General features: G+C 44.4%; 1 protein-coding gene across 1 annotated transcript in view; it reads left to right on the top strand.

The window, feature by feature from the left end:
* Window positions 1-12493, top strand: part of COL15A1 (collagen type XV alpha 1 chain) — a 1855347-nt gene that overhangs the window by 1300560 nt on the left and 542294 nt on the right. The window contains exon 31 of the mRNA XM_077269528.1: window positions 1197-1341. Within this exon, the coding sequence (XP_077125643.1) occupies window positions 1197-1341 (145 nt within the window). The remainder of the gene's footprint in view (window positions 1-1196; window positions 1342-12493) is intronic.

Here is a 12493-nt window from a genome sequence, read left to right as displayed (position 1 = left end):
ACAATGTTGTGCTACTTGTACCCTAAAGTCAATCAGCGGCCTCTGCTTGGCTGCTGTACACTCACTTCTCTCTAACAAGTAGAAGTAGTAAGTGTGCAGCAGCTCAATAGCATCTTACCCAGGAGACTCAACGTCAAGATTAGTGGAACAGTGCCAATGTAGGAGGGGAGTATAAATTATATTTATTTTATCTTCGGAAGTGGTTATCCAGATAGTGGACAGCTTCTTTAAGGACAAGGTTTTCACAGTATTCTGCTACTGTATTCTTTCAGCAGTATTCTGCTACAGATGTATCTGGATAAGTTGGAAACTATACACATGGGAAGAAGGAATCAATATCATCATTACACACGGAATGGGAAACCACTGGGTAAATCTGTCATGAAGAAGGACTTGGGGGTCCTAGTTAATGATAAACTTACCTGGAGCAGCCAGTGCCAAGCAGAGGCTGCCAAGGCAAACAGGATCATTGGGTGCATTAAAAGAGGTCTGGATACACATGATGAGAGTATTATACTGCCTCTGTACAAATCCCTAGTTAGACCGCACATGGAGTACTTTGTACAGTTTTGGGCACCGGTGCTCAGTAAGGATATAATGGAACTAGAGCGAGTACAAAGGAGGGCAGCACAATTAATAAAGGGGATGGTGGAACTACAATACCCAGAGAGATTAGCAAAATTAGGATAATTTAGTCTAGAAAAATGACGACCGAGGGGTGACCTAATAACCATGTACAAGTATATATGAGGACAATAGAAAAATATCTCCGAGGATCTGTTTATACCAAGGAATGTGACGATCATAAGGGGGCATTCTCTGAGTCTGGAGGAGAGAAGGTTTTTCCACCAACATAGAAGAGGATTCTTTACTGTTAGGGCAGTGAGAATCTGGAATTCCTTGCCCGAGGAGGTGGTGATGGCGAACTCAGTCGAGGGGTTCAAGAGAGGCCTGGATGTCTTCCTGGAGCATAACAATATTGTATCTTACAGTTATCCGGTTCTTTAAAAGGACGTAGATCTGGGGATTTATTCTGACGGAATATAAGCTGAACTGGATGGACAAATGTCTTTTTTCGGCCTTGCTAACTATGTTACTATGTATGTTACATAGAGATTGTTTTGCTACATCTGTACAAATGTTTTTATGTTATTTTTCTTAATGTTGTATATCTTACCACGAGTATATTCCTATAGGGTCCAAAAGGAGATACTGTTATTGGTCCTCCAGGTCACCCTGGAGTGCCAGGACTACCTGGACCTCCTGGGTATGGTTTAATGGGTCCAGCTGGAAATCCAGGTCCTCCCGGGCCACCAGGTCCATCATCAATATATGGTTCAGGTTGGTAAACTACATTATAACTTATGGTGATTATTACTTTTATATAATTTTCCCAAAAGTGATTTTACTTAAAAAAGTGTAGAGATAAATATCAAGGTTTTTTTTTCCAAAAACACTAACCTTCTTTATGACAGCTTTACTTTTTAGATAGTTTTGTTTTATATCCAGTGCATCTGAAATAAAAATATATTCAATTTGGCAATAGCACTTAATTAAAATAAATCTATTTTATTTGTCTTTTTTTTTATAACTACTACTTAGACTTTACAGCTTAATGGTAGCAGCAACAAAAATAATCCATGTAATGAAATATTACCATCTTGTACTACACTTTTCTCATACCCCAAGATCAGACAACAGAGCAGGTGGAGGCGTTGGTCTGCTCCTTTCACCCAAATGTACCTTCCAAGTTATCCCCCAAGTACCCTCACTTGTATTCCCTTCCTTTGAGGTCCATGCTGTCGGACTCTATGTCCCCTTCTCCATGCGAGTGGCGGTGGTGTATCGTCCTCCCGGCCCCTCTCATCAGTTCCTGGATCACTTTGCCACCTGGCTTCCACACTTTCTCTCCTGTGACACCCCCACCCTTATCATGGGTGATTTCAACATCCCCATTGCTTCTCCCCTCTCCCCATCTGCTTCTCACCTTTTATCTCTAACCTCCTCTTTCGGCCTCTCGCAGCATACTAACTTTCCAACGCATGAAGATGGAAACTCCCTTGACTTGGTCTTCTCCCAGCTTTGCTCAGTGGATGATTTCACAAACTCCCCTCTCCCACTCTCTGACCACAACCTTCTTTCATTCTCTATCAAGAACTGCCATCCCGCTTAGGTCACCCCCACTTTCCACACTTATAGAAACATACAGGCCATTAACACCCAGAAACTTATGAAGAACTTGCAGTCCTCATTGGCCCCAATCTTCTCCATCTCATGTCCTGATTCTGCTCTGAAGCATTACAATGAAACCCTGCAAAGTGCCCTGGATGAAGCTGCACCTCCTATACATAGAACAACTCGGCACAGACGGCAACAACCGTGGCACACGCTGCAAACACGTTTCCTGCAGCGGTGCTCCAGGTGCGCCGAACGTCTGTGGAGAAAATCTAATCTACCCGAAGATTTCATCCATTATAAGTTCATGCTAAAAACATACAACTCTGCCCTTCACCTCTCCAAACAATCCTATTTCAACACCCTCATCACCTCACTGTCAAATAACCCTAAACATCTCTTTGACACTTTCCAGTCCCTACTCAACCCAAGAGAGCAGGCCCCAACCACAGATCTCCGCGCTGACGATCTGGCCAATTACTTCAAAGAAAAAATTGACCACATTCGACAGGAAATTATCTCCCAATTCCTTCATACCATGCACTGTCCTCCCTCCCTCACTGCATCTAGTTCACTCTCTGACTTTGAACCAGTTACAGAAGAAGAAGTAAGCAGGCTCCTTGCATCTTCTCTCCCGACCAATGGCACCAGTGACCCCATTCCGTTACATCTCCTCCAGTCCCTTTCCCCGGCTGTCACCTCTCACCTAACAAAAATATTCAACCTTTCCCTCACTTCCGGTATTTTTCCCTCCTCATTTAAGCATGCCATCATACATCCATTACTTAAAAAACCCTCCCTCGACCAAAGTTGTGCCGCTAATTATAGACATGTCTCTAATCTTCCCTTCATCTCTAAACTCCTCGAACGACTGGTCCTCTCCCGTCTTACCCACTATCTCTCAGATAACTCTCTTCTCAACCCTCTTCAATCTGGCTTCCGCTCTTTACACTCTACTGAAACTGCCCTCACTAAAGTCTCTAATGACCTATTAACAGCTAAATCTAATGGTCACTACTCCATGCTAATTCTCTTGGATCTCTCTGCAGCATTCGATACTGTGGATCATCAGCTCCTCCTCACTATGCTCTGCTCCATCGGCCTCAAGGACTCCGTTCTCTCTTGGTTCTCCTCCTATCTCTCTGACCGATCCTTCACTGTATGTTTTGCTGGTTCCTCCTCCTCTCACCTTCCCCTTACTGTTGGGGTTCCTCAAGGATCAGTCCTAGGCCCCCTCCTCTTCTCTTTGTATACTGCCCCTATTGGACAAACAATCAGTAGATTTGGTTTCCAGTACCATCTCTATGCTGACGACACCCAATTATACACCTCTTCTCCTGTTATCATGCCAACCTTTTTAGAAAACACCAGTGATTGTCTTACCGCTGTCTCTAACATGATGTCCTCCCTCTATCTGAAACTGAACCTGTCAAAAACTGAAGTCCTCGTGTTCTCTCCCTCTACTAACCTACCTTTGCCTGACATTGCCATCTCTATGTGTGGTTCCACCATTACTCCAAAGCAACATGCCCGCTGCCTTGGGGTCATCCTTGATTCCGAGCTTTCATTCACCCCCCACATCCGATCACTGGCTCGCTCTTCTTATCTGCATCTCAAAAACATTTCTAGAATTCGCCCTTTTCTTACTTTCGACTCTGCAAAAACTCTTACTGTCTCACTTATTCATTCTCGTCTGGACTATTGTAACCCTCTACTAATCGGCCTCCCTCTTACCAAACTCTCCCCGCTCCAATCTGTCCTGAATGCTGCTGCCAGAATTATATTCCTCACCAACCGTTACACCAAAGCCTCTACCTTGTGCCAGTCATTACATTGGATACCCATCCACTCCAGAATCCAGTACAAAACTACTACCCTCATCCACAAAGCACTCCATGGCTCAGCACCACCCTACATCTCCTCTCTGGTCTCAGTGTAACACCCTACCCGTGCCCTCCGCTCCGCTAATGACCTCAGGTTAGCATCCTCAATAATCAGAACCTCCCACTCCCGTCTCCAAGACTTTACACGTCCTGCGCCGATTCTTTGGAATGCATTACCTAGGTTAATACGATTAATCCCCAATCCCCACAGTTTTAAGCGTGCCCTAAAAACTCATTTGTTCAGACTGGCCTACCGCCTCAATGCATTAACCTAACCATCCCTGTGTGGCCCATTCAAAAAAAAAAAAAACAACATAATCCTGTTCCTCGCTTCATGTTCTCATACACTTTATGCAGTTAATAGCACTCTGTGTCTGTACTGCTACATACTTAGGCAGTTAACTGGTTCATGCAGCTTTACATGAACACCCGAGCCTTACACTATGGCTGGTCCAAATAACTAAAGCAATTGTTACCATCCACCTCTCGTGTCTCCCCTTTTCCTCATAGTTTGTAAGCTTGCAAGCAGGGCCCTCATTCCTACTGGTATCTGTTTTGAACTGTGATTTCTGTTATGCTGTAATGTCTATTGTCTGTACAAGTCCCCTCTATAAGTTGTAAAGCGCTGCGGAATATGTTGGCGCTATATAAATAAAAATTATTATTATATTATTATTATTATCTTCTTTTGTTATTTGTCCCATATATTGATCTAATGTACAATTTGTAGCTTAGCCAGAAGAAAAGGACAGATAGAGAATGTAACTGCAGGATCACACTGCATAGTTGATTCGTAATGACTATGAAACAGCCTGTAAGGTAACAAGTATGGACAACAAAAATTAAACCCCACTAAGCTTACACCTACGGGAAGGCTGTTAGTGACAAAAAGGGCAGTTAATGTACAGTATATCCAGTTGAAATCAGAAGTTTACATACACTATATAGAAAGACACATATGCATGTTTTTCTCAGTGTCTGACATGAAATCAGAATAAATGTTTCCCCTTTTAGGTCAGTTAGGATTACCATAATTATTATTTGTCAAATACCAGAATAATGAGAGGGAGAGAATGTTTTAAGGCATTTTTATTACTTACTGCAAAGTCAAAAGTTTACATACATTTCATTAGTATTCAGTACTATTGCCCTTAAACTGAATGACTTGGGTCAAATTTTTGGGATATCCTCCACAAGCTTCTGACAATAGTTGGTTGGAATTTGGGCCCGTTCTTAGGAACCTTGAGTATTGCAGAAATTCTTTATGGAACCTTAGCCGGATGTGTGCCTTGCCACAGTTCTGTCTCTGAGCTCCTTGGCCAGTTCCTTTGACCTCATGATTCTCATTTGGTCTGACATGCACTGTGAGCTGTGAAGGAATAGAACCATCTCAAGGAGGATCACAAGGAAATGGACAGCATGTGACTTAAATATGAGTGTCTGAGCAAAGGGTCTGAATACTTATGACCATGTGATATTTCAGTTTTTCTTTATTCATAAATTTGCAAAAATTCATTTGTGTTTTTTTAGTCAAGATGGGGTGCAGAGTGTACATTAATGAGAAAAAAAGTGGCTGCAATGAAACAAAGAGGGAAAAATGTAAAGGGTTCTGAATACTTTCCGTACCCACTGTACCTAGGAAATGCAGCCACTGTCTTAGAGGGTATAGGCGAGATTCCATCTCTGGGTCCTGATGCTCACATTTCGCCAGCTTCATAAATTTTCAATAGGATTATGATCAGGGCTTTGTGAAGGCCACTCCAAAACATTGACTTTGTTATCCTTAAGCCACTTTGTTACCATATTGACAGTATGCTCCGGGTCATTGTCCATTTGGAAGACCCATTTCCGCCCAAGCTTTAACATCCTGGATGATGTCTTGAGATGTTTCTTCAGCATTGCCATATTATCTTATTTTCTCATGATGCCATCTATTTTGTGAAGTGCATCAGTCCCTACTGCAGGAAAACAACCCACAACCAAGGTTCTCCCTTTTCCTCCAAACATAACGATGGTCATTATGCCCAAAAAGTTGATTTTTAGTTTCATCAGACCATAGAATGTCTCCAAAAATTAAGGTCTTTGTTCCTGTGTGCATTTGCAAACATTAATCTGGCTTTTTTTAATGTTTCTTTTGGAGTTATCCTGGCAGAGTGGCCTTTCAGCACATGTTGATACACTACTCATTGAACTGTGGATATTGACACAATCTTACCTGCTTCCGCTGTTGTGAATTTGCTTTTTGCTCCCTCTAGTGGTTACTAGTTTTTTGACTCTGGTTTTTCTGTCATTCCTTTTATCCGCACCTGGGTCGTTAGTTAGGGGTGTTGCTATATAAGCTCCCTGGACCTTCAGTTCAATGCCTGGCAACGTAGTTATCAGAGCTAGTCTGCTGTGCTCTTGTCTACTGATCCTGGTTCCAGTTATATCAGCTAAGTCTGCCTTTTGCTTTTTGCTATTTGTTTTGGTTTTGTATTTTTTGTCCAGCTTGTTCCAAATCTATATCCTGACCTTTGCTGGAAGCTCTAGGGGGGCTGGTGTTCTCCCCCCGGACCGTTAGACGGTTCGGGGGTTCTTGAATTTCCAGTGTGGATTTTGATAGGGTTTTTGTTGACCATATAAGTTACCTTTCTTTATTCTGCTATCAGTAATCGGGCCTCTCTGTGCTAAACCTGGTTCATTTCTGTGTTTGTCATTTCCTCTTACCTAACCGTCATTATTTGTGGGGGGCTTCTATCCAGCTTTGGGGTCCCCTTCTCTGGAGGCAAGAAAGGTCTTTGTTTTCCTCTACAAGGGGTAGCTAGATTCTCCGGCTGGCGCGTGTCATCTAGAATCAACGTAGGAATGATTCCCGGCTACTTCTAGTGTTGGCGTTAGGAGTAGATATATGGTCAACCCAGTTACCACTGCCCTATGAGCTGGATTTTTGTACTCTGCAGACTTCCACGTTCCTCTGAGACCCTCGCCATTGGGGTCATAACAGTTTGCCAGGCCAGTATTAAATGTTTAATGCATTGCAGAAGAGGGATTATAAGAAAGAAGATTCTGAGTTTTTTTTTTTTTTTCTTCTTCCCCTTTACCTCAGAGTGGCTATGCTTGCTGCAGACATGAATGTCCAGACCTTGATTACAAGTGTGGACCAGCTGGCTACTCGTGTGCAGGGCATACAAGACTATGTTATCAGAAATCCTAGGTCAGAACCTAAAATACCGATTCCTGAACTGTTTTCCGGAGACAGGTTTAAGTTTAGGAATTTCGTGAATAATTGTAAATTGTTTTTGTCCCTGAGACCCTGTTCATCTGGAGATTCTGCTCAGCAAGTAAAAATTGTTATTTCGTTCTTACGGGGCGACCCTCAGGATTGGGCTTTTTCGCTGGCGCCAGGAGATCCGGCATTGGCTGATCTTGATGCGTTTTTTCTGGCGCTCGGTTTACTTTATGAGGAACCCAATCTTGAGATTCAGGCAGAAAAGGCCTTGCTGGCTATGTCTCAGGGGCAGGACGAGGCTGAAGTGTATTGCCAAAAATTTCGGAAATGGTCCGTGCTGACACATTGGAACGAGTGTGCACTGGCCGCTAATTTTAGAAATGGCCTTTCTGAAGCCATTAAGAATGTTATGGTGGGTTTTCCCATTCCCACAGGTCTGAATGATACTATGGCACTGGCTATTCAAATTGACCGGCGGTTGCGGGAGCGCAAAACCGCAAATTCCCTCATGGTGTTGTCTGAACAGACACCTGATTTAATGCAATGTGATAGAAAAACCGCAAATTCCCTCATGGTGTTGTCTGAACAGACACCTGATTTAATGCAATGTGATAGAATCCTGACTAGAAATGAGCGGAAAATTCATAGACGCCGGAATGGCTTGTGCTACTACTGTGGTGATTCTACACATGTTATCTCAGCATGCTCTAAACGTATAGCTAAGGTTGTTAGTCCTGTCACCGTTGGTAATTTGCAACCTAAATTTATTCTGTCTGTAACTTTGATTTGCTCACTGTCATCTTATCCTGTCATGGCGTTTGTAGATTCAGGTGCTGCCCTGAGTCTCATGGATCTCTCATTTGCTAAGCGCTGTGGTTTTACTCTTGAACCATTAGAAAATCCTATTCCTCTTAGGGGTATTGATGCTACACCATTGGCAGCAAATAAACCGCAGTATTGGACACAGGTTACCATGTGCATGACTCCTGAACACCGCGAGGTGATACGTTTCCTGGTTTTACATAAAATGCATGATTTGGTTGTTTTAGGGCTGCCATGGTTACAGACCCATAATCCAGTCCTGGACTGGAAGGCTATGTCAGTCTCAAGTTGGGGCTGTCGTGGTATTCATGGGGATTCCCTGCCTGTGTCTATTGCTTCTTCTACGCCTTCGGAAGTTCCGGAGTATTTGTCTGATTATCAGGATGTCTTCAGTGAGTCTGAGTCCAGTGCACTGCCTCCTCATAGGGACTGTGACTGTGCTATAGATTTGATCCCAGGCAGTAAATTTCCTAAGGGAAGACTGTTTAATCTGTCGGTACCTGAACATACCGCTATGCGTTCATATATCAAGGAGTCTCTGGAGAAAGGACATATTCGTCCGTCTTCTTCCCCTCTTGGTGCGGGATTCTTTTTTGTGGCAAAAAAGGACGGATCTTTGAGACCTTGTATTGATTATCGGCTTTTAAATAAGATCACTGTCAAATTTCAGTATCCTTTACCGCTGTTGTCTGACTTGTTTGCCCGGATTAAGGGTGCCAAGTGGTTCACCAAGATAGACCTTCGTGGTGCGTACAACCTTGTGCGCATTAAGCAAGGTGATGAATGGAAAACCGCATTCAATACGCCCGAAGGTCATTTTGAGTACTTGGTGATGCCTTTTGGGCTCTCCAATGCGCCTTCAGTTTTTCAGTCCTTTATGCATGACATTTTCCGGAAGTATCTGGATAAATTTTTGATTGTTTATCTGGATGATATTTTGGTTTTTTCTGATAATTGGGATTCGCATGTGGAGCAGGTCAGGTTGGTCTTTAAAATTTTGCGTGAAAATTCTTTGTTTGTCAAGGGCTCAAAGTGTCTCTTTGGTGTACAGAAGGTTCCCTTTTTGGGGTTCATTTTTTCCCCTTCTGCTGTGGAGATGGACCCAGTCAAGGTCCGAGCTATTCTTGATTGGACTCAGCCCTCGTCAGTTAAGAGTCTTCAGAAGTTCTTGGGCTTCGCTAACTTCTACCGTCGTTTTATCGCTAATTTTTCTAGCATTGTGAAACCTTTGACGGATATGACCAAGAAGGGCTCCGATGTAGCTAACTGGGCTCCTGCTGCCGTGGAGGCTTTCCAGGAGTTGAAACGCCGGTTTACTTCGGCGCCTGTTTTGTGCCAGCCTGACGTCTCACTTCCCTTTCAGGTTGAGGTGGATGCTTCGGAGATTGGGGCAGGGGCCGTTTTGTCGCAGAGAGGCCCTGGTTGCTCTGTTATGAAACCTTGTGCCTTTTTCTCTAGGAAGTTTTCGCCTGCCGAGCGAAATTATGATGTGGGCAATCGGGAGTTGTTGGCCATGAAATGGGCATTTGAGGAGTGGCGTCATTGGCTCGAGGGTGCTAAGCATCGTGTGGTGGTCTTGACTGATCACAAAAATCTGATGTATCTCGAGTCTGCTAAACGCCTTAATCCGAGACAGGCCCGCTGGTCATTGTTTTTCTCCCGCTTTGATTTTGTTGTCTCGTATTTACCAGGTTCAAAGAATGTGAAGGCCGATGCTCTTTCTAGGAGCTTTGTGCCTGATGCTCCTGGAGTCGCTGATCCTGTTGGTATTCTTAAAGATGGAGTTATCTTGTCAGCTATTTCTCCGGATCTGCGACGTGTGTTGCAGAGATTTCAGGCTGATAGGCCTGAGTCTTGTCCACCTGACAGACTGTTTGTCCCGGATAAGTGGACCAGCAGAGTCATTTCCGAGGTTCATTCCTCGGTGTTGGCAGGTCACCCGGGAATTTTTGGCACCAGAGATCTGGTGGCCAGGTCCTTTTGGTGGCCTTCCTTGTCAAGGGATGTGCGGTCATTTGTGCAGTCCTGTGGGACTTGTGCTCGAGCTAAGCCTTGCTGTTCTCGTGCCAGCGGTTTGCTCTTGCCCTTGCCTGTCCCGAAGAGACCTTGGACACATATCTCCATGGATTTCATTTCTGATCTTCCGCTATCTCAGGGCATGTCCGTTATCTGGGTGATATGTGATCGCTTCTCCAAGATGGTCCATTTGGTTCCTTTGCCTAAGCTGCCTTCCTCTTCCGATCTGGTTCCTGTGTTTTTCCAGAACGTGGTTCGTTTGCACGGCATCCCTGAGAATATTGTGTCAGACAGAGGATCCCAGTTCGTTTCCAGGTTCTGGCGATCCTTTTGTAGTAGGATGGGCATTGATTTATCGTTTTCGTCTGCTTTCCATCCTCAGACTAATGGACAGACGGAGCGAACCAATCAGACTTTGGAGGCTTATTTGAGGTGTTTTGTCTCTGCTGATCAGGACGATTGGGTGACATTCTTGCCGTTGGCTGAGTTTGCCCTTAATAATCGGGCTAGTTCCGCCACCTTGGTTTCGCCTTTTTTCTGCAACTCTGGTTTCCATCCTCGCTTTTCTTCGGGTCATGTGGAGCCTTCTGACTGTCCTGGGGTGGATTCTGTGGTGGATAGGTTGCAGCAGATCTGGAATCATGTGGTGGACAACTTGAAGTTGTCACAGGAGAAGGCTCAGCGCTTTGCCAACTGCCGCCGCGGTGTGGGTCCCCGACTACGCGTTGGGGATTTGGTATGGCTTTCTTCCCGCTTTGTTCCTATGAAGGTCTCCTCTCCCAAATTTAAACCTCGTTTTATTGGGCCTTACAAGATATTGGAAATCCTTAATCCTGTATCTTTTCGTCTGGATCTTCCTGTGTCGTTTGCTATTCACAATGTATTTCATAGGTCCTTGTTGCGGCGGTACATTGTGCCTGTAGTTCCTTCTGCTGAGCCTCCTGCTTCGGTGTTGGTTGAGGGCGAGTTGGAGTACGTGGTGGAGAAGATCTTGGATTCTCGCCTCTCCAGGCGGAGGCTTCAGTACCTGGTCAAGTGGAAGGGCTATGGTCAGGAGGATAATTCCTGGGTGGTCGCCTCTGATGTTCATGCGGCCGATTTAGTTCGTGCCTTTCATGCCGCTCATCCTGATCGCCCTGGTGGTCGTGGTGAGGGTTCGGTGACCCCTCACTAAGGGGGGGGTACTGTTGTGAATTTGCTTTTTGCTCCCTCTAGTGGTTACTAGTTTTTTGACTCTGGTTTTTCTGTCATTCCTTTTATCCGCACCTGGGTCGTTAGTTAGGGGTGTTGCTATATAAGCTCCCTGGACCTTCAGTTCAATGCCTGGCAACGTAGTTATCAGAGCTAGTCTGCTGTGCTCTTGTCTACTGATCCTGGTTCCAGTTATATCAGCTAAGTCTGCCTTTTGCTTTTTGCTATTTGTTTTGGTTTTGTATTTTTTGTCCAGCTTGTTCCAAATCTATATCCTGACCTTTGCTGGAAGCTCTAGGGGGGCTGGTGTTCTCCCCCCGGACCGTTAGACGGTTCGGGGGTTCTTGAATTTCCAGTGTGGATTTTGATAGGGTTTTTGTTGACCATATAAGTTACCTTTCTTTATTCTGCTATCAGTAATCGGGCCTCTCTGTGCTAAACCTGGTTCATTTCTGTGTTTGTCATTTCCTCTTACCTAACCGTCATTATTTGTGGGGGGCTTCTATCCAGCTTTGGGGTCCCCTTCTCTGGAGGCAAGAAAGGTCTTTGTTTTCCTCTACTAGGGGTAGCTAGATTCTCCGGCTGGCGCGTGTCATCTAGAATCAACGTAGGAATGATCCCCGGCTACTTCTAGTGTTGGCGTTAGGAGTAGATATATGGTCAACCCAGTTACCACTGCCCTATGAGCTGGATTTTTGTACTCTGCAGACTTCCACGTTCCTCTGAGACCCTCGCCATTGGGGTCATAACATTCCGCCATCATCTTCACAAGGTCTTTTTCTTTTGTCCTTGGGTTGATATGCACATGTCGGGCCAAAGCACGTTCATCTCTGGTACACAGAACCTGTCTCCTTCCTGAGCGGTATGATGGCTGGACATTCCCATCTTGTTTGTACTTGCATTTAATTGATTGTACAGATGAAAGAGACACCTTCAGGTATTTTGAAATTGTACCCAAAGATGAGCCAGACTTGTGCAAATCCACAATTCTCTTCCCGATATCTTGGCTGATTTCTTGAGACTTTCCCATGATGTTATACAAAGAAGCAGTGTGTTTCAGGTGTGCATTAAAATGCATCCACTGGTGTGTCTCTAATTAACTCAGATGTTGCAAAAACAAAAAACTATCAGAAGCTTCCAAACACATGACATCATCATATGGGCAGTCCAGAATTGTTAAAAGGCATAGTAATCTTGG

Source organism: Ranitomeya variabilis, chromosome 6, assembly GCF_051348905.1.
Source record: "Ranitomeya variabilis isolate aRanVar5 chromosome 6, aRanVar5.hap1, whole genome shotgun sequence".
Lineage (NCBI taxonomy): Eukaryota > Metazoa > Chordata > Amphibia > Anura > Dendrobatidae > Ranitomeya > Ranitomeya variabilis.
This window is presented reverse-complemented; position numbering and strand designations above follow the sequence as displayed.